Below are 21,047 nucleotides of genomic sequence, written 5' to 3'. Positions count from 1 at the left end.
ACGAGTGGCCAACCAATTGCGTGAATCTTTTTGTGGACGATTCTTCGTCCATAATGAATGTAATCAGAATGTGATTGCTTTCACTCAATCCGATCCGAATCCAAAAGCATTTGGTCAAGCTGATCCAAATCAAAATTGTTTTACTTGATCAGATCTAAGTCCATTTTTCATTCAATCCAATACGAATCCAAGAAAGTTCATTCAATCCTCTCGAAATCAAATGCCCAGTTCTATCCACAAGGACTGCATTTTCATTGTTACAATCACAACGCACGGAGTATTTTTGCCCTAAACCTTACCAGGGTTGCTCAAAAAATTGCCAATGTTGGAAGCTGTGGTATGGCTTAGACTGTATTATTCTTGGAAACAAATACCCACAGTTTTGAATGTGTTCCAATTTGGACCATAATATTGCTAAAACTATAGGACTATCCTTTCTTGAACACCCAAAAGCTTTGACGCTGAACCTCCCTTGAAAAAGGTTAATACGCTCCATAGCTTGATATTTATATCCATTTTCAAATGATTCAAAAATTGTTACAAAATCATAATTTAAAAACTAGATAATTTGTTGGCTGCAGTGCAACAGGAAATTTTTGGTTTGATTCGCGATTCTCGTCTTTTATACCACTTATAAAACAAAGGCTACTGTGTCAAAAAATGGGTGAGCAAGTGATCAAAGATGTCAATAAATTCGGGCATGTCAATGAGCTTATTGGAGGTCACAATGGTTATCGTAGATAGGATAGATTGATACAAATTAAGAGAGGTGGTGTTATTCCATGAGCCCAATGCTTTAAAATTTCTTTGTATTTAAAGGACCTCGATGACCTGGACGCATAGGCTATCAGTATAAGGACGAGAAATGCAATTATCTGGCTCAATTGGCCATTGATTTTTTTTTCTGCGCACCACTATGTAGGTTCTTTGATCTGCCGCATTCCATTTTACTTTAAAACTTCCGATTGCCACGTACAGCACGGTCCAGTATAATTGAAATTCGTATCTTTATTGGCTTACACGGCAGCTTATCAAATAAATTTTGCCGTTATTTAGAACCAAATGTCACATCAGTATTCCAACGCAAAAATGAGCTCCTCCCATGGAGTCAAACTCATATTCTATTGAATATTTCAGGGACTCGAGGATACATTGATTTCTTGTATTTAGAGGTACTCTAGGGTTCCCATAAGTTCTAGGCTTTTTGTTTGGAACCCAATGATGGTGGTGATCTAGCTATCTAGCAGGGCATGGTACGGGAAGCTCTTAACTCCTCCAAAAGAGTGCTCCTTTCACAAATTTCCAGAGAGAGAAATTAAAAACAACTCAAATTATTGCATTGGTTTGAGTAAAAAGAGATGATCAATTCTGATGAGTAGACTTTAGAGTGTACCGAACATTGAGTACCGAACGTTTAAATCCAGGGACGCATTTAACATGAAAACTCTTTTCAAATCAATAGCCCAACCACATCTTGAAGATGCTTCCCCAATCTGGGCCCCAACGTCAGCACAAAGGTTAAATAAGATTGAAAGAGTACAGCGATGTTTTACAAAATCCATTGAAGGTATGTCTAACGATCCCTAACCAACCTTTTGTTCGAGGGTGTCCTAGAGCGGCAAACTCGAACTCTTTGCATGACCAAATATTTTATGAAATATGACTTTACATGACTTACAGAGAATTTAATTCCTTTGCATCGGTTAATATCCCGAGAATTAGCAAGGGAAAAAAAGATTTTTTTTTTGACTAAATGCATTTGGCATATCTTCAGTATCCTCCCACGACCTCGAATGAATGTATGTAGATCGAGGGTCTGGAACTAATCTACGAGTCGTAGCTTGCAGAAGAGAGCAAAACAAAACTCGTGGTTAACAATGTTGTTGACATCCTTTGTTATAAGAAGGCCACAACTTTGAAATCAATCTCCATCAATACTAGCTTGGGTACCTTGTTGACAAACCTGTGTCAATTACTTTTAGAGGGTTATTGTTTACCATTACAATGATATTTCTTGATTTTCAAGTAGATTTACAGTTACTTTCGAATTGTAATTCAATTCCATTCCTTTTCTGATGTACAGTCTCTTTGAGAATTATTTCGTTTTAAGGAAAAGTATGTCAACATCCTTAACAATAAAAAGAAAAAAAGTCAAGTGAGGAGAAGGTGGTAGTGCAGCCACCAAAATTAGATATATTTGAATGCTTCCCAAAAAGATACTATGAATGAAAAACCAAAATGAAATTGTAAATCTGTTCGTAGTTTTGACTAAACATAGTCAGGAGGTTCCAACTTCCAACTTAAAGTTGCTGGGAAGGAAAGAGGGAGATGTGCAAAAATATATTTAAACATTGTTTAGAGTTGCACAACGCTTTCACTTACTTTGTTTCTGTCGCATTTATTCCTGTAGTTAATATATCTAAAGCTTTAACCTAAGTACTGGTCTCTAGATAAGCCAGTAGACGTTCCTTGGTCCTTTTTCATAATTAAAATAGCTCTTGTTACTAGAACTCTAAATCAAAATTATGCTGGAAACACTATATAAAATTCAAATTTTTGGCCTGCTCTTGGTCAACTACGTAAGCTATTGACAACATAAGCTTGAAACCAACCGCTTTATAAGTAAATTTCATAAAAATGACCTGCCTTTAAGTGAAGAGAAATACTTTTTATTTTTTTTATTTTATTACTTTAATTTGGAAAGTGGCTCAGAGTTGCTATGACCACGATCAGGTCCATATGACGGGAAGCTCGTTCACAGTCCATATTTCTAACAGTTCGTGCCTAATCCAATCGTGAGAGATGCGTGCCATGGCTATGAGAGTCGTATCTCTTAAAATAGTCCTCTGAAGCCCGGGCTCCTATTCTCGTTCGACCTCAGCAGCTGATTCCAAATCAGTGTCGCAAAAATATACGCGACTGAATTGATTGTGTTGGCGAGAATATAAGACCGGAACGTAAAATGTAAGCTTGTGAGGTGTTCATCCCGATTCAAGTCTGGCAAGCACACCATATTACGTGTCCAAATCCCTGTTCGTAAAACTCTCTGAAAGATGTTGAAAAGTTGCTCCCTTCCACGGGAAGAAGGGCAACGGTTACGAAGACAAGTGAGACAAAGGTGTTTTTTGTGAGGATTAAAAGACGTTGCTGTGGGATGGTCTGACATAAATTTTGTAATTTAGTCATAAGAATGTTCCAATTCGATACAATAGTGTCTCAAAAAGCACAAGGAGCCAGGCAAATGGTTTTTATAATTCGATTTGCCCTCTTTGGCCGGTGCATTGGCGCTATAACCTTTGTCATTCTTTGGAAGCACTGATCTCCTCCTGAAATCGGGCCAAACTACAGGTAAAGGCATTTCAGAAAGTGAACGGTATGGACTCAATTATGACGTCAACTGTGGGGCAATTGACTCCTTTAAGTAGCAGCTGAATGAGGATATCAGTACAAATTTTGGGAGGTCACTAGGACACTTTCAGAACAGTAAAGGTAATAAAAACCTAAGATACAAAGCACAATATTAGACAAAAACTGTTTCTAAGGTTTCAAAAAGATTTCGGTAGGAATAGGAAGTTCTAAAAGAAGAAAAAGAAGTCCAAAATGGCTTTTTTTCAGCTAAAAGTTATTTCTAATCATGTTAGTCAGTCATATTGTGACAATTTATAAAAATACAATGTGAAATGAACCATTCCTTATATGGATCGATGAACTGGAACTCTAATTTGATCCCTTAACAAAGAAGTATGAAGCCTCAAAAGAGTCAGTAACTTACCTAAATTTGATGGTGACATTACCTTCATTTCTTACTTCAACGTCCCAAAGATGCAAGACCAGACAAAAGGAACATGAGATTTGCTCTTGGCCAACAGGCCTTTGGGTTTAAGTTAGGATGCCTGTTGATCATGGTTGAACCAATGCTGGGTTGGAACTTTATGTTACCTTTCACCTTGTGGCAAATGTCCTTGCTTCTGCTTCTTAGAAGGCTGTAGAGTTGACAGGCTACCAAAACAATATTCACCATCCTTCAGTAATATCCACAGTGGTGATTAAGCGTCTGCTTAAATACTTAGACTACTAATAACAACATTCATGGCTGGAACAATAAATGAATTCACTTTTGGAAACCACGCTACTTCTTTTATTTGAAATTAATTCATTAGTTCACTTACAGTGAACTGATATCAAGAATTATTGTCCAATCAGGATGAGAAGGATATTCACCTAACATTGGCTGATCTTTCTTTTTCAAGCATCTTTAGCCCTAGATAGCATGTTGCTTGTTTTGAGCCAATGTTTGATATCCTCTTATTTAAGCTCATGGCACATATCACATTCCATACTTGGTTGTGGCTCCCTCCAGTTTTAAGATGTTATTGTTGTGGCTTGAGTCTAGGTAATCACTAGTGTTAGGATCAAATTTCAAATTCAGCCAGAAAACGTGAAAATTGAAAGCACCCATCATAACGCAAAAAGTAAAGTTTGAGCAAAAAGGAGCCCTGTGATGGAAGAACAATCAGGATTACCTTTTGGGGCTAACTAACGGGTGGCGAACATTCCAACAATAATGTCATAGACCACTGAAATTGTAAATTGGTAGTTCTAGTCGCAACCTACCTCTCTTGATAATTAATTTGATCCCCTCTGTAGCAATGAGCCGTCGCCCCTTTGGTGACGTCATGGCAGTGTGTCAGGGTTGTAGAAGCCGGCCAGCCCCAAAGAGTAGACCCTCACACCGCACGCAGTGAACGACAGTGAACGAGAGAGAAGGAAACCGTTCTTCGATCCGTAGTCCGAAGTAGCTCACCCAAGATTGAGCCCCCATCCCCCCCCCCGCGTCAGCAGTCCGGGTGGAGGAGTCTCCGCCAGTCTCCCCGCCCCCCCCTTCACCTCCACGCTAGGAGAGTGAGTGCTCTCTCTTTTATCGTTCGTTCTTTTTTTCGGCCTGGCCGAGCGAGTCTCGTTCTCCGAGACGTGATTTCGGCGTGTGAGTGTGTGTGTGTGTGTTTGTCTGTCCATCGGTGTGTGTGTGTCTATCCGTCTGTGTGTCTGTGAATAATTGTGTGTTTCTCCTTCGTGCTGTTCGTTCAATGTGTGGATGTGTGGCCCCGCGTTCGCCATCCATCCAGCCATCCATCCAGCCATTCAGCCCACCATCGATCACGTGGCCCAGATTCACCACGCCCTCCCCACACCCACCACCGTCCAAGCCGAGGGGCATTAGTCGGAGTGCCGCCGCGCCAGCCGGGCCAAGACTGGACTGAGTCAGACCTCATTGCTCAGGCCCAGCCCATCCGCCAGCCAGCTCGGGCTGGCCCAGGCTGAGCTCATCCCGGGCCCCGCCCACTGTCCAAGTCCGGCGACATCGTCCACGTTCCGGCCTTGATCGGCATGAATTGGCAACCCGAGGCGCAGGGCTTGGCCCAGATCTTGCAGTTGCTGCGGGAATCTCAATCGCCGGATACGACCATTCAACGCTCGGTTCAGAAACGACTCGAAGAGTTGAACCGCTTCCCGGACTTCAACTCCTATCTGATCTATGTGCTGACTCAAATGCCCCAAGAGAATGAGGCCACCCGCTCGCTGGCCGGCCTCATTCTCAAGAACAATGTCAAGGCCCATTTCCACGAGTTTCCTCCGCCCGTGGCTCACTTCATTCGCAGCGAATGTCTCCGCGCCGTGGGCGACCCCTCGCCGCTTATCCGGGCCACCATCGGCATCCTCATTACCACCATCACCTCCAAAGGTAAGTTGGACGCCCGCCCCGGCCTACTGACGCGCACCAGGCCTGGCCCGTTTACCCGCACGCCCTACCCCCCGATTCATGGTTATGTTTGATATGTTTTCTAGGTGATTTGGCACAATGGCCCGATCTGCTGCCCAAGTTGTGCGAGCATCTCGAGTCCGACAATTATGCCTCTTGCGAGGGCGCTTTTGGCGCCCTGCAAAAGATCTGCGAGGACAACGCCCAGATGCTCGACGGCGATGTGCTCCACAACCCACTGGCCGTCCTCATTCCCAAGTTTCTGGAATTCTTCAAACACAACAGTGCCAAGATACGGTCCCACGCTATCGCTTGCGTCAACCAATTTATCACTTGTCGTTCCCAGGTTTGTAACCCATCACCGACGGCCCCCTTCCCCCTTCAACCGGACCTCGCTCCGTCGTACTACGGAGGTGGCTGACGATTTTGTTTGCGTTTTCCAGGCCTTGATGACCCACATAGACGCGTTCCTCCACAGTTTATTCTTCCTGGCCAATGACACGGACCCCGAAGTGCGTAAGAATATTTGCCGGGCATTAGTCATGTTACTCGAGGCGCGAATCGATCGTCTCATACCTCACATGAATAACATCATCGACTACATGCTGCAACGCACCCAAGATGCCGACGAGGGTGTTTCTTTGGAGGCTTGTGAATTTTGGCTCTCGCTGGCCGATGAACCTGTGTGCAAAGATGCGCTGCAGCCTCATCTGGATAAACTGATTCCCATCCTGGTGCGTGGCATGAAATACTCGGAGATCGATATCATCCTGCTCCGCGGGGATGTCGAGGACGACGAGATGGTGCCGGATCGGGAAGAGGACATTCGTCCTCGGTTCCATCGCTCACGTAATCACCATGTGGGTCAACTCTCGGACTCGACCAATGGACAGCCCACCGCCTCCAATCCGGATGGCAATCTATCCGATGATGACGCCGGAGACGATGATGATGACGATGACTCGGCCATGTCGGATTGGAACCTAAGAAAGTGCTCGGCCGCCGCCCTCGATGTTTTGGCCAGTGTATTCCGAACGGATTTGCTACCCGTGCTGCTACCTATCCTCAAGGTAAGACATTTGTTTGTTAGTGTGGGCGAAATCAAGTATGGTCTCGCTGATGTTGGAACATTGTTTTTGCTCCTCACTTGGCAGGAAACCTTATTTCATCCGGAATGGGAAATCAAAGAATCTGGGATCTTAGCCCTCGGAGCGATTGCAGAGGGGTGCATGGAGGGCATGGTTCAACATCTCCCCGAACTCGTTCCCTTTTTGGTCAATTGCCTGTCAGATAAGAAATCACTGGTACGTTCCATCACATGTTGGACCCTGTCCCGTTATTCCCACTGGGTTGTGTCCCAGCCCCACGAGTCCTACCTGAAACCTCTCATGTCCGAGCTGTTGAAGCGCATTCTGGACTCCAACAAACGAGTCCAAGAAGCGGCTTGCTCAGCCTTTGCCACCTTGGAGGAGGAGGCTTGCACGGAGCTCGTGCCTTACCTGGGATTCATCCTTAACACGCTGGTGTTTGCGTTCCAAAAATACCAGCACAAGAATCTGCTCATTCTCTATGATGCGATAGGTAATTATCAAGAATCAATAAGCTTACCATTACACCCAGATGGATCTAATTTTACAGAGTTTGGTACAACATCCATCCCATTTGGGGCTGGTAAAAGTTAGGTTTTGGTTATCATTCGGTTTAATGCCTGGTTGTACTCATAAGAAGACAATCCTAAAAATTCTTTGAATACGCTATAGACCGACCGTATACGACTTTTTTTTTGCCATGTTCATTTTTATTCCTGTGCCCTCCCATTCTAAGCATCAAAAACGTGTTGAGTTTTTTTTTCAGCTCATCCTGTCAATTTTTAGCATCAATAATTCTTGTCATGATTAGATTTTGTCTTTGTAAGAATAAGGGTTGAGAGCAAGTTATTTGATAATGCGTTTCTAATTCTGCAGGCACCCTGGCCGACTCCGTTGGGCAGCATTTAAATCAGAGCGAATACATAAACTTGTTAATGCCTCCTTTGATTGAAAAGTGGAACATGCTCAAGGATGAGGACAAAGACTTGTTTCCATTGCTGGAATGCCTCTCATCCGTGGCCACAGCCCTTCAGGAAGGATTTCTCCCCTATTCTGAGCCCGTCTACCGACGGTGTGTCTCGCTTATTGAGCAGACATTGACACAGCACGCGGCTTACCTGCAAAACGCCGAACAATTTGATCAACCGGACAAAGAATTCATGATCGTGGCATTGGATCTGTTATCGGGCTTGGCTGAAGGCTTGGACGTACACATCGAATCTTTAGTGTCCACCTCGAACATTATGCACCTGCTGTTTCAATGTCTACAAGACCCAATTCCTGAAGTGAGACAGAGCTCATTTGCGTTATTGGGCGACTTCACCAAAGCTTGCTTCGTTCACGTCCGGCCCTGCATTGACGACTACATGCCGCTGGTGGCGCAGAACTTGTACACAGACCATATATCCGTGTGCAACAACGCCACTTGGGCAGCTGGGGAAATTGCCGTGAAATTGGGCCCGGACATGAAGCGTTTTGTGGTCAACCTCTTACCTCCCTTGATCGTCATAATCAATCGGAATAACACTCCGAAGACTTTACTGGAAAACACGGCCATCACCATTGGGCGCATGGGACTCGTGTGTCCTCATGAAGTGGCGCCCTCACTAAACCAGTTTATCCGACCTTGGTGTACGTCCTTGCGGAACATTCGTGATAATGACGAGAAAGACTCCGCCTTCCGAGGCATTTGTCACATGATTACCGTCAACCCTGCCGGTGTGGTGCAGGATTTCATCTTCTTCTGTGATGCCATTGCATCGTGGCAAACCCCGCAGGACGACCTCAAACAAATGTTCCATAAGATTCTTCATGGATTCAAGGAGCAAGTAGGAGTTGAGGCGTGGAATAATTTCGCCTCACAATTCCCTCAGCCACTGAAGGAACGTCTGGCTAGCACCTACGCCATTTAACATTTAACCATATGTGAGTGTGAGACGTGGACCAATGTGCTATATGGCATAGTTGATGACAGATCAAGTGGCTTTTGGAATATGTGGGACCGGCCATTTGGCGCTATGCTTGGCCCACATTGCTTACTACCAAACTGTAGGTCAACTAATATCACTACCTACCAACATAACTAAGGACCTACCTAAGGAATACATTATCGTCCTCTCTGTAATGTCTTTAAGTCCAAATACACAAGGCTAGGATGGTGTTTCATGGTGTCTTTCAAAAAACATTTTTGATTAGTACTAGACTTAGTCGTCGAAGCAACTGCCAAGACAATTTAATGCTGAGAAATGCCCGACAAGAACGGAGGTGGAAAAATATTGGCAGACCAGGTAAACAGGAAAATACGGAATCCCGGTAAGATAAAGACAATATTCTAGATGGACGAGCCTGATTTTTGAAGAAATCAATAAAATGCAATAACACGGCACTTTATTAATCACTAATCGCTTCCTTGTAAGGAGACACGTAAAGTAAATCATTCAGCAAATAAAATCAGCTTTTACCGCCAAGGTCACGGGCCAGCTTTTCCAGATTCAGCTCCTCACGGACCCCATTCATATGAATCCCAGCTCCGAAGACAACGAAGAGATGCCACAAAGCGTGAGCAAAAGGAAGGATGCCATCCATTTTAAAAAATATCACGCCCACTAAGTAAGAAAGGCCACCGAGTGATAGATGGACTAGAGATTGCCAAGAGATCTGCAACATGATAGGCTCATCATCAGGAAATGTCGAATTGTGCATCCTGTCCTGGGCCTTTCTGGCCAGTATGAGAAAAGAAGCGTCAGAGGTCGGTTAAATTCGATGTGCTTACCGAATCGAACAGGAAGAAAGCGGGCGTGGTAGCCACTATCACGTAAGACAGAGTTTCAACCATTTTGTATCGATCATGGCAAAGCTGTTGAAACACGATGCCGACGAGTGTCCACACTATGAGGCCCCACTGCAGATCATGGTGAATGTGTAAAAGCTGGACGCGTTCGAGGCTGAGCCACGGAGCGTAAGACCCGGCGATGAACAAGAAAATCATGGCTCGATCCCCTCGATGAAAACCACGGCACAGATCACTAACCCCGGAAAAGATCCCCCCAGGAACACAATGAGCGATTTCATTTCAGATAGCTTGTTGGCGGCGTCAAGAGCCCGCCGGTCCAAAATCAATGGGCGGGCTCATTCAGGCACACAATTATCTACTGTATGCTACTATCAGACCCAAGCTACGCCAGACGGCAGAACACACCAAGTGGCAATAGAAAAAGGTCAACGAACCTGTCTCTTCGCAAGAGGGATAACACGTGGAACAACGTGGAAACCGAGAACAAACCCAGCAAAGCCAAGCTGAAAAGAAAGGTCGAGCGTGAAGTGGGCACGGCCGTACCGCATATCGGCTCTCATTCTCCAACGATGGAAGGGGAATCAAGGGATGAAGGTTGGAATGTCTTACCCGTAAATCACCACGTAGGGCTGAGCGTGGGCCGGTGCCGTGGTCACCAGATCGATGACACAAAACCAAACCGGTAGAATCACCACCTGGAGAACGAGAGCCATGCAATCGAATTAGGCGAATTGAGGCCAATACCTTGGATCATGAAACGAATGGGCCAGGGAGATCCGGTCTCGCTCGGCCCAGTCTGGTGGTGTGCATGATCTGGACTTGCCAGTTCAGATTCGGCATTGGGCTTCGAGACATGGACTATTGTCCACCCAGGGGCTGTCAGTCTTACTTTTTGAAACTTAACCTCCTTGAATCAAACTCAACTTCACCTAAACCTCTATCAAACTTGAAATTGATAGACCACCACGAGAAGAACGGGTCTGGCTTCCAATAACGAAGTGCCAACGACGATAGAGCGATACTAGAGCGATAGAGCTACTTACGCCATGAGTGGCGATATTGGCGATTTGCTCCACAGGGGTGGGCAGATAAGCCGCTCCTCCACGGGCTCGAGCATTCATCCAACGCATTTCTTCAAACTGGATGAGGCTGGCCTCGGGTCACTCCGTCTGTCAACTAATTGATGGGTCGCTCGGTGGGTCTTGGGTGGAGCTGTACTGTTGGGGCATCAGGCTGGGTGGACTCTCAGTAGGCGGTGGTGAGCTTGGGCACACAGTCGTAGAGGAGGACTTGGATTCCTGTCCGAGGGCTCAGCCATCAGCCGGGCCAAACGGGACTAACACATGCCACAAATAGTGGATGTGGGTCAAAATGCATGTCGGTTGAGCGTACACGCCATGATTGATCAACTAACCGTGTGAATGAGTGATTGAGCGTTAGTGAGTGTAGCTTGGATGCATTCTCTTGTTGTGTGAAGAAAGGCCTTGCTAATGGAAGACCTCCAAGAGCAGGCTTGCCAGTCAGGGCTGATCCTAAATCCCCTGAGTGGCCAACAAAAGTTGCCAAAGTCACTCCTGGGGTTCCTATATAGTATAGGGTCAGATTGGTGCAAGCTTTTATTGATGGGAAATGAAGATCACTGGCATGAAAGCCGGTTCATGAACCCGATTTTTCAGTCTCTGTTTATTGATACGCCCAGGAAAAGCTTCTTCGCTCACAATCAGCCTAAAGGTCAACTTACAAGCCAACTCGTGTGGGACTGTTTGGGCTACTGAGGCAAAATAACCAAGAGTGCTAAGTATTAAATTGCTTTAAAATATGCAGCCAAGCTAATCTGGCTACAATCTCAAGATTTTTACCTTTTTTGTGAAAAGTTCTTATTCTTTAAATGATAATCACTTGCACTTGAAAAATAGTATATTCGGCTAGTATATATTTACCACACGGTAAAAGACACATGAAACATGGAATATAAAAAATTAAAGTCTTTTTGGGTTCTGCGTTCAAATTTCAAAGACATGTTAAGCGGCTGCTCAACTATTAACAATTCAACGGGCCAGTTTTCGTCAAACTGGCCACTAATTGCCCTGACGGTAGCTTGGCGATAACTTTTCATCATGATAGATGATACACTTTCGATCTCTAGAATATCTTTTATGGCGTTGGGGGATGATGCTATCATGCTAAGAATAGTTCATCGGGTCACTTAAAACACATTCCAGATGCAACAAGTTGTCCTGCTTTTTACCTTATATTCCGCTAGGGGAGTTTTAAGTAGCGTAGTTTATTTTTTGAGCTGCAACTGACGTTTTGAAAAACAGTACTTCTTTGAATTTGTTGGCATAAAAATATACTTTTGGTTATTTTGAGAGCAGCAACATTCGAGCACCGTACTCCATAATAACTTTTTTATTTGTCATCGTTTCCTTCCGTCCAACTCAATCAGCTGTGTGAACACAATTAAGCGGAAGTGGGCAGGATAGGTCTTATTCAGGTTATATCAACCTTGTCTCCTGAATAATGGCTTTAGGTCAGTGAAAAAACATTGTCGAATGTCAAAACATTGTATTGGATTAACGCCTTGAACAACGGTGGCTACATCAACTCAACAGAGATCTAAGCTCCATCCCTTTAATGGCAATACACAAAATGGTCGCAACAAATGCAGTACATGATTAATTATCATAATAAGATTGTAAAATTCGGTAAGGATCATCGCAATGAATAATTACTTATACTCTAACGTTAATAGCTCAACCATTTGGCTTTGAGGCAGAAGGCACAGAAGTTAGGACGCCGCGGGCAATCCTATCATTATTTTGCTTGTACAAACGAGGGCATAGACCAATTAGGTTTTTGAAACAATTGTTCAATCACACCTGTTCTGTTATAATTGCAAAAAACTCAACGTTCGGGTTTTCTGGCCCAAAGCCATGGTCCATGAATAAAGCCAGTAGCAGAAAATGTAATAGAAATCAGTGCTGAGGCGAGTCCGGACCCGAGTTCGAGTGCACTCTAGTCTTTTATTCGATTTTGGAGATATTGGCCGGACTCGAGTCTTTTAGTAGCTTTTTGGGTAACTACAATTTTTCCAATAAAGCCAGTAGAATTTTTTTTCGAAAGAAATGAATAAAGTACAGTGATTTTGTTACTTTACTCACGAAAGTCTAAAGATATGGGCGGGTTTCACGCCAAATTGGCCTGCTCTTGGTCATGGCCAGGGCTGTCCAAATAATGCAAGTAAAATTGCAATATGTACTCTATGAAATACCTATAACAGAAAAAGGCGAAAAATAAACAGGGTGCAGGAGCTAATTTTTTCGTGAGCGAGTTTCGTTCGAAAATGGGTATAATCCTGAACAAACAAGTAATAGAATAAAAATCTTGAACAAAAGCCTCTTCAAAGTGTTCCATCAACAACTTCTATTTAGTGGCCTCCCTCAGCTTCAATTACGGCCTCCAAGGTGACCAAAACCTGGTGCATGTCGTGATAGTGAAGTATAGGGGTATCTCATTCCAATGTTTCTCAATGCTGGTCTTCAGCATGTTTATATTGGGATGGGAGGTCCTTCCAACCTTCTCCTGCATGAAGCTCCAAATGGAATGGCCCAAGGGGTTCAAATCAGGCAATGATGGAGGCCACATCTCGTTGGACCAAAAATTTGTTATGTGCTTCTTGCTAAATGATTGGGCCCTGATGGAGGTATGTGTGGGGGTACCACCTTGTGTCCACACATACTTCCTCAATGGGTAATGGATCTTCAGCCAGAGCATTATGGTCCACCTTAACACTTTGCAGTAGGCCTCACTCATTATTGACCTTTTCATTTCAACGAAAAAAGTGGACCGTCAGACGCAACGGCACCGAGGACCATCACCTGAGTAGGACTTTCGGTGCAGAAGCTTCCCATTGCGCCTTGGGATGTTTCATCAAGGTATCAGGCGTTTCTCCGGTTGAGGGCTTGATCCACTGTGAAAATTTTCTTGTCACAGAAAATTGTTGGTGATAGACAAGCTGCGCTTTAACCAATTCAGTAACAAGGCACACCTTTCAAGTCTCTCAGTCTTCAAGGACATTGTCAAGAAGTGTCTGGAGGTCTATCATAGCTTTGAAGCCTTCGTGAACGGCCTTCCTGATGGTGTTCTTGTCAACATTCACCTGCGCATGGAGACTGTTGGGTCCACATGAATTTTGGCCTTTAAAATCACTAGAAAGTCGTCATCCCGTTTGAGACAAAACAGTGTGGGCATTATCCACAATTCGCGGTGGGCATTCTCCACGAAAAGGGTGGGCATCATCCACAACTCACGGTGGGCATCATCCACAAAACAGTGTGGGCATCATTCACAATTCGCGGTGGGCTGAAGGGCCCCAAACTTGGAGAGCTACAGGCCCCATGCAGAAAGGTGGCAAAAGGCCACACGCAGAAGGGCGACATAAGGCCACACGCAGAAAGGCAGGCGGGACAAGTCCACAAATGGTGTGCCGGATTTTCCTCAACAAGGGGATGGGTATGTCTGCAAAAGGCGGTCCTTGGCTTGGAATCTTGATGTCCTTAAAGGCCCATAAGTGTAGATTCATGATATATGGATGTAGACAGAGGGCAGGAAGCCGGACATGCCGACTGCGCCAATTTATGTCCGTAAGGACACTCCCCAAATATAACCCAGTATTGCCCAGTAATATAAGATGAAGAAGACATTTTTGGCCTTTGTTGTTCTTTTCTGAGGTTTGCTATTCAGCCCAAACAAACCGGAAAATATGAAATGAGCTTGGAGGAAAAATTCCTTCCCGCACTCTGTAGAAAAAGACAAAAATATAGACATGTTTAGCTCGATTTTAGCTCGATTTTAGCTCTATTTACTCTTTGTAACATAATCATCAACAAATTGACCAAAGAGCCAAAAGCCACGGTGAGCAAAAATACAAAAGGATATTGAATTAGGATACACAAGTTTTCTTAAAAAGCAATCTACTCCACCAGTTCCAGTAACTGGACACAGGAAAAGTCGACAAATTGGAAAACTCGACACATTGGAAAGCTCCACATATCGAAAATCTCGACACAGGAAGACTGGACACATCGGAAAACTCGACACAGGAAGACTGGACATCGGGAAAACTCGACAAATCAGAAAATCAACACATTGAAATTTGCATTATACTTTTTGTCAATGCAATATGAATATTGCTATAGGTAGTTTCACAATCCAGTTCTAATTTCATAAAACAAGAAATAGTCAAGCTTTAGCAATAGTAACTGAACAGGTTTAACTATGCAAGACTTGAGCCTGTTTTAAACACTCCGTGTACAGATAGAATTGAGACCAAGTTTTTCAATAATTAGAGAGACATTAAGTGATTATAATTGAAAATGTATTTCATGTGATTCTTTTATAAATATCTAATGATTATAAAGATACCTCTATTTTTCAAAATAACTACCTTTGGCGGCAACCACAGCCTTGAAACTTGATTTTGTAGAATTGGTTTCGGCATGCATCTCCTCAGTGGAGATATCGTCCTATTCTCTGACCAGATTTATTTTTAGAGTCTCCAAATTTGGTACAGACTTGCCTTTTCATCTCGGTTTGTTTATTTCCACACAACCCAGTGCAACTGTGGAGTTTACATTCGAAACAAGATAAGTTGATCCTCAATTTGTGATTTAGAAGAGTTTCCTTCTACTAAATTTGCTTTTCCAGAGATGGCAATCAAAGTTCAAAAGTTTTTAAAGATATTCGTGATAATGTGACCAATAGTGACTAATTTCAGTAGTCACAATTTGTTTTACCAAATATGTGACAAAAGGTTTCAAATTGTGACCAATTTGAGCTTTTTGTCACTAAATATGACGATCTGGGCACCTTGTCGTAGTCTTCCCTGTCGATTTGAAGGCCTTGATCACCCGAAAGACAGTTGCTCGGCTCACAGTGGAATTCAACATTTTGACAATTTTTGTTGCCGAGTGGCCCGCATTAAATGCAGGTAAAATGAGGTTTCGCTTCATTTGTTCGGATGCCATTTTTGAGGATAATTTAAATTTTTTTTTTAGAGGATCATTTTTATACAATGAGAAGATATAACATCTTTTTGAAAAGGGCCTGGAAGTTCAAATTATCTAAGTAGAGGTGATGTTTGGGCCAGTCTTAATTCTATTTGTAGACAGTGTAATTCAACATGATGAGAAATTAGGGCTGTTAAACCATAACCCTTGAACTCCTAGGATGTTTGAATTTTGGTGAAAGGCACTGAGGTGTTCAAAAACAGTCACCATTTTGTTTATCATTAACAAGAAAGTTGTTGTAGTTATAAATTTGACACAAAAAGAACATATTTTAGAGACTGTTTTGTAAGAAGCCAATATCAATTCAACATGATGAGAAATTAGGGCTGTTAAACCATAACCCTTGAACTCCTAGGATGTTTGAATTTCGGTGAAAGGCACTGAGGTGTTCAAAAACAGTCACCATTTTGTTTATCATTAACAAGAAAGTTGTTGTAGTTATAAATTTGACACAAAAAGAACATATTTTAGAGACTGTTTTGTAACAAGCCAATATCAATTATTCCTGCAACGGGGTTTGGCGTTTCATAAAGCCCTCACGGGATTCACAATACAAGGCCCTTTCTCTTTGGTTTAAGAACTGCTTAGGTTAGAATAATACTTTTCAGAGATGACTGGGTCAAGGCAAAATTTAGAGCCTGTAGAAATTTCTCCTTTTCCCATGGGCCCTTTCATTATTTGCTAAAAGACTCAAAACCATACCCACTCACGCCATTCAATGCGTTCCTTTCTTTGCATGAAGTCCTTAAGAATGAGTTTTGAATAAAGTCTATAAGTCGCGTGTTCTTTTAGTTTAAGTAGTACCTTTAGAATCCTTCGTTTTTGTAAATTTTATCTTTCATATTATCTTAGCATGCATTATTTCGGTTTTTGCTCGTTACCTAACTTAAAACCATAACGGAAATTAAACCTATAACTTGCCATTGTCAAAACTGATTTAACAAAGTTTGATGTAGCCTCTCAAAATAGCACCTTGCACCCTCATTATTTATAGAATTATAGTTTTTCAAAATATTTACATACTCTGCATAGATGTAGAACAAGAAGATATATTTCAAGAGTCGCGGGAACATGGTTGAGCAAACCAGTACTGTTGTTCCCCTTGAAGGACCCGGCCTGGAATTTGGTGTGTCTGTGTGGTTGACCTTGAAATAGCCTACAGGTAAAGAGAGAGAAGAGGCATGTAAGTGATGTGTCGCTTATGAACCCACACTCTCCACAGTGGTAAGTGAATACTCATTCTGAGTAACGCCCAAGCCTTAACTCGGAGGTATGAGCGTTTAAAAACCTCGCCTCTGGTGATGACCGTTCCTTTGGACACCAATTCTTCAAGATCGGCATTTAAGACGAGGAACAGGAGCGGCCATATCACCAAGCTCTGCGGGCTCCCAATCGTTGTTGGTAGCACGGTTGATTTCTCCTTGTTGCATTCCCCCAATTGGTACCGATTTGTCAAGTGTACGAGGTTGTCCAACGTATTACAGAGGGTCCTGCTCCATACAGCTGCAATTTTTCAACAACAGACCAGGATCAATGGTGTTAAGGGCGGCGCTCAGGTCAAAGAACAGGGCTCCGAACTGAAGTGCGTTGCTCTTAGCCGCTTTCCAATCATGGTCGGCTCCACCAATCGCCTGGACCGTCAAAAGACCGATGCGGAATCCATATTGGCTGTGAGGGAGGATATCGTTTCCTTCTCTAGATATGATACAAACTGTCTATCGACAACCCTTTCCGTGTTTAGAGCACGAGGGAAGGACATTGATGGGTGGGTCTGTAATTTGCCCTGTTGGTTCTTGTGTTCTTCTTATGAAGTGGTAAGGCCTTTCCAACCTTCCAGCAAATTTTGAACATGCCATAAAGAAGAACTCCATTTATCATCCACGTTGGAGGAAATGCAGCCACGTAGGTGATTTGCATGGACATCCGAGCATTTGAATGCTTAGAACTTCTGGATTGCATTAATTACTTCACGCTCGGACACAGTTCTGAGATTGAAATTTATCGCTTGGCAGTCCAATCAGGAGGCTCGATTATAGGCACCTTTGAGCGGATATTTTCCATTGTCGCCACTTTCTACCCTTATGTTGTTCACTATTTGGACGAAGTGTGCATTTGGAATGTCTGGTGTTTCTTGGGGTGTTAACATAACCCCCTCGTAGTTCTTGATAAGAATTAGAAGTTGCTTATTTTGACCAGTAATCTATGGGTTATTTCCGACAGCCTGAACTCGTTTTCGAACATCGTTTCTGATCTGGTAATGTGCTTGCATCTTTTTCGGAGTTGACATAACTTCTTCGTTTGTCCTCGACCTCTTGCATTGTCCCGTTGTCGTCGGAGCTTACGTAACCGGGCACTAGGCTTTGTCACGAGTTTGGACTCGCATAGAACTATTTTCAAAGGTGCATGAAGCTCTAAAACTTCCACAAAAAGTTTGTGAAACAGAATTGCGTTGTCCTCAACACATCCATAAGCAAGCCTCTCCCAGGGACAAGCCACCATGTCGGCAGAAAAGACAGTTGAGCGCAGCTTGGTGTAGTTCTGGAGTAATACTGATATCCTTCTTTCCTTTGCTTACATCCATTCCAAAGGACCAGACCAATAACGAGTGGTCACTCATTTCACTACAGATTTGCTCCTTATTTTTTTATCTCACATTGCTGAGGATCCCATCCAATTTTGAACCAATTTGTTGCTCAAGGATGTTTCCCCGTAAGGTTTTGTCGAAAGATGTCCTATTTTATCCAGTTTCCGCTACCAATTCCAGGAGTTGATTTGCTAAGAAGTGTGGTCGGTAAGATGGATCCTAACGTCCTTGTAAGGTCGAGGTTGAAAGAATATTGTATTGTATAAATGTATTTCCACCGCAAATGCGTCATGTTGCAACCTAAGAGAAGAGAAATAAACCAGTGGCAGTATTACGTTGTTAACTAGAAATATTGACTATGACAGAAGTAAAGAGAGTGATAAGGATGGTTGGACTCGCCGCAGACAGTGCATAGACATTCTGCTCTTGACCAAAGATGATAAGAGTCCTCAGAGCGCATAATATAATGATTAGAATCAGCTATTTCTCTGACAAGGTGGCGACGGTAAAGCTTCGAGATTAGTAATCAAATGGGCTGACGAGACCGCCAGAACTCCGTGGGGATATCCTGGATGCGTGTGGGCAGATTGAAGTCGATAGGAGGCATTTCGTCAATGAATGTGAGCCTCAGCCTGTCAAAGTAGACTGGTTGACTCAGTGACCCAGTTCTTTCTCTGGCGATGCACTCAAATAATTGAAAAGAGGCATTGTCTGGCAGATGTGGTGCACTATGGAAGAAGAAGTTTGCTTTGACAGTCCAAGATATCGCGTTAGGAACTTGGTCAGTGTAGCATTGGTGAACGTGATGGCGGACTGAGCAATCCTTCCCGAGATCCAGACTGCCAGACAGCATTCGAAAAGCGGTAGATCTGGAACACACGCAGCACAATATCGAATGGCAAGGAGTCAAGGTGGAGGCGATCGAAGAGAAACCCCAGCCTTGATTTCACCCTTTTGTTAATGCGCTGGAGATGGCATGTAGCGCTCAACTGCTGCGTGAAGTCAATTCCCAGGTAGCGAAATTCCTTCACCCTTTGGAGGGTCTGGCCGTCATAGGTGTAGTTGATGTCATCTTCTCTTTTGGGAAGTCGGCCTCGGAAGAACACCAGGACCTTGGGCTTGTCGGGATTGACGACAAGGTCGTTGGGTCGAAATATCCCGCCATGATAAGGCGTCCCATGGCTGAGGAGCTCCTCTATGATTTGTGAGAGATATTCTATGTAGTTGGTGTGCGTTCCACTCAGGACTGGTAAATTCTGGCTACTGTCGTTTTGCACACCGATTTTTCTTGAACTCTTATCCATACTTGCGGTAAATCGTTTCCATGGGAAAGTATTTTGACGCCTCCGAAGGTTCTATGCCATACAAATATGCAACAACGTTTCCTTTTTTGTGAACATATGTAGTGAAGCCAGGGAGTTCAAATATTTGGCCAGAGTAGTGGATCAAGTCTATTTCTGGGAGCAGTAACATACCATGATTATGTTCATCCATCATGGATTCAATCTCTTTTTCTTAGGCTAGCCCACCTCTCTCTATATATACATATATATTCCTAAAGCCACATCTTACGTCTGCGTGGAGTTTAGAGGTCTTCTTTCCTCTTCGGATATTGTCTTGGAGAGGAGTTGGGGGGTTCTCTTGGCCAATCGCGTAAAACTTCACCCCTTTTTTGACTCCGAGGTAGATTTTCTTCTAGCTTCATTCCCCATTCTATCTAAGTTTTCCTTTTGGGTTTTTGTAAGGTCGGCATCAATTATGTAACGAGTGTTCAAACTGTTCGTAAAGTTCATTTGGTTGTGTGCTCAGAGTGTTCCATTACATCGAAAGGCTTTCTCTCTTAATTCTTTGGCTGAGTGCCGCACCAGCAGAGACCGCCATAGGTTTGGCTTGTCCACATCGTTATCCTTTCGTCTAAGGTGCCTGACGTGTCTCAAATCTTCTGTGAACATGGCTCCGTTGAGACCTGCTTTTTCAGCAGCTTTTTTCTTGTTATGGTTCTTTCCATCCTAGATGGTTCCATTGTTGCATTCCTTTATTCCTCGAAAAATAAGGTTCATCCTACCCTTCCTTGATCACCACTTCCTGGTTTTTGATTGATGTTCTTTTTCAGCTTGGCAACATAGGTACGACTCGCCCTCTCGTTTTATTGTTTCCTTAACCATGTCTTTTATTACGTTTTTAACTTAGGCTTCGAATTGTTTAATTCGTTTGAATAACTCATTATGATCACACCATAGGCAGCAATTTTCTTCTTCCAGCTTTTCAAGCCTTGATATGACATCGTATACGTTGATGTTACCATCAAAGGTCGCAGTGGTCTTGTTTGTGGCTTTTTTCGAAGTATTAGTCGTCCTCGAGCCTGACATATTCGTAATTTAAGGTTCTGGAACCTTGTTTGGGCAAAGGTTCCGATACTTATCCGCCTTTGGCGACGTGTACTAGTTTCAGTGCACCATGCGTTAATAATGGGAACTAAAGATCAGCTGTGAAGATCCACTTTGACCTTGGTTTTTGCCCCATGGTCTCTGTCTTCGACTTTCAAGACCTTGTCATGTATTGACCAATCTAAGGCAGTTTCAAACCACAGGGACGGCCGCGATAGGGTAGAAAACGATTGTCAAATATTCACTCAAAAGACGTATCTTGAAAGGGTAACTTTGATAAATGTCCACAAGTCCCATGGAGCGTTGTCAAACATGTCCGTCCTCAATAACGCAAATCATTATTTCAAAAAGATATTGTTATTATG

General features: G+C 43.4%; 3 protein-coding genes across 3 annotated transcripts in view; 1 reads left to right on the top strand and 2 right to left on the bottom strand.

The window, feature by feature from the left end:
* The window catches only part of LOC131889942 (glutamate receptor ionotropic, NMDA 2B-like), an 18,151-nt gene extending 14,089 nt beyond the window's left edge, over positions 1 to 4,062 (bottom strand). Inside the window, exon 1 of the mRNA XM_059239191.1 lies at positions 3,940 to 4,062. The gene's annotated coding sequence lies outside the window, so the exon portion shown is untranslated. The remainder of the gene's footprint in view (positions 1 to 3,939) is intronic.
* Positions 4,063 to 4,992: 930 nt separating this feature from the next.
* On the top strand, positions 4,993 to 9,015 carry LOC131889961 (transportin-2-like). Its single transcript, XM_059239204.1, has 5 exons — positions 4,993 to 5,743; positions 5,848 to 6,107; positions 6,205 to 6,831; positions 6,916 to 7,342; positions 7,726 to 9,015. Exons 1-5 carry the CDS (start codon positions 5,389 to 5,391, stop codon positions 8,760 to 8,762), a joined length of 2,706 nt encoding a protein of 901 aa, XP_059095187.1. The 5' UTR covers positions 4,993 to 5,388; the 3' UTR covers positions 8,763 to 9,015.
* A 205-nt stretch (positions 9,016 to 9,220) lies between these two features.
* LOC131889982 (monocyte to macrophage differentiation factor 2-like) lies at positions 9,221 to 11,155 on the bottom strand. The gene is made up of 5 exons (XM_059239226.1): positions 10,687 to 11,155; positions 10,253 to 10,338; positions 10,078 to 10,146; positions 9,623 to 9,875; positions 9,221 to 9,507 (listed from the first exon to the last, which is right to left on the bottom strand). The coding sequence occupies exons 1-5, from the start codon at positions 10,771 to 10,773 to the stop codon at positions 9,301 to 9,303; spliced, it is 702 nt and encodes a 233-aa protein (XP_059095209.1). The 5' UTR covers positions 10,774 to 11,155; the 3' UTR covers positions 9,221 to 9,300.
* Between the last annotated feature and the right edge of the window lie 9,892 nt (positions 11,156 to 21,047).

The sequence above is a fragment of the Tigriopus californicus genome, chromosome 1, assembly GCF_007210705.1.
Source record: "Tigriopus californicus strain San Diego chromosome 1, Tcal_SD_v2.1, whole genome shotgun sequence".
Classification (NCBI taxonomy): Eukaryota; Metazoa; Arthropoda; class Copepoda; order Harpacticoida; family Harpacticidae; genus Tigriopus; species Tigriopus californicus.
This window is presented reverse-complemented; position numbering and strand designations above follow the sequence as displayed.

Bases quoted from the DNA above. Each gene is read 5' to 3' on its own strand.
- LOC131889982 (XM_059239226.1), bottom strand. From the start codon at position 10,773: ATGCGTTGGATGAATGCTCGAGCCCGTGGAGGAGCGGCTTATCTGCCC. The intron at 9,876-10,077 runs GTTCGTTGACCT...TTCCGGGGTTAG, and splicing joins TCCCTCTTGCGAAGAGACAG to TGATCTGTGCCGTGGTTTTC. The intron at 9,508-9,622 runs GTAAGCACATCG...ATCATGTTGCAG, and splicing joins CTTTCTTCCTGTTCGATTCG to ATCTCTTGGCAATCTCTAGT.
- LOC131889961 (XM_059239204.1), top strand. From the start codon at position 5,389: ATGAATTGGCAACCCGAGGCGCAGGGCTTGGCCCAGATCTTGCAGTTG. The intron at 5,744-5,847 runs GTAAGTTGGACG...TATGTTTTCTAG, and splicing joins TACCACCATCACCTCCAAAG to GTGATTTGGCACAATGGCCC. The intron at 6,108-6,204 runs GTTTGTAACCCA...TGCGTTTTCCAG, and splicing joins TTATCACTTGTCGTTCCCAG to GCCTTGATGACCCACATAGA.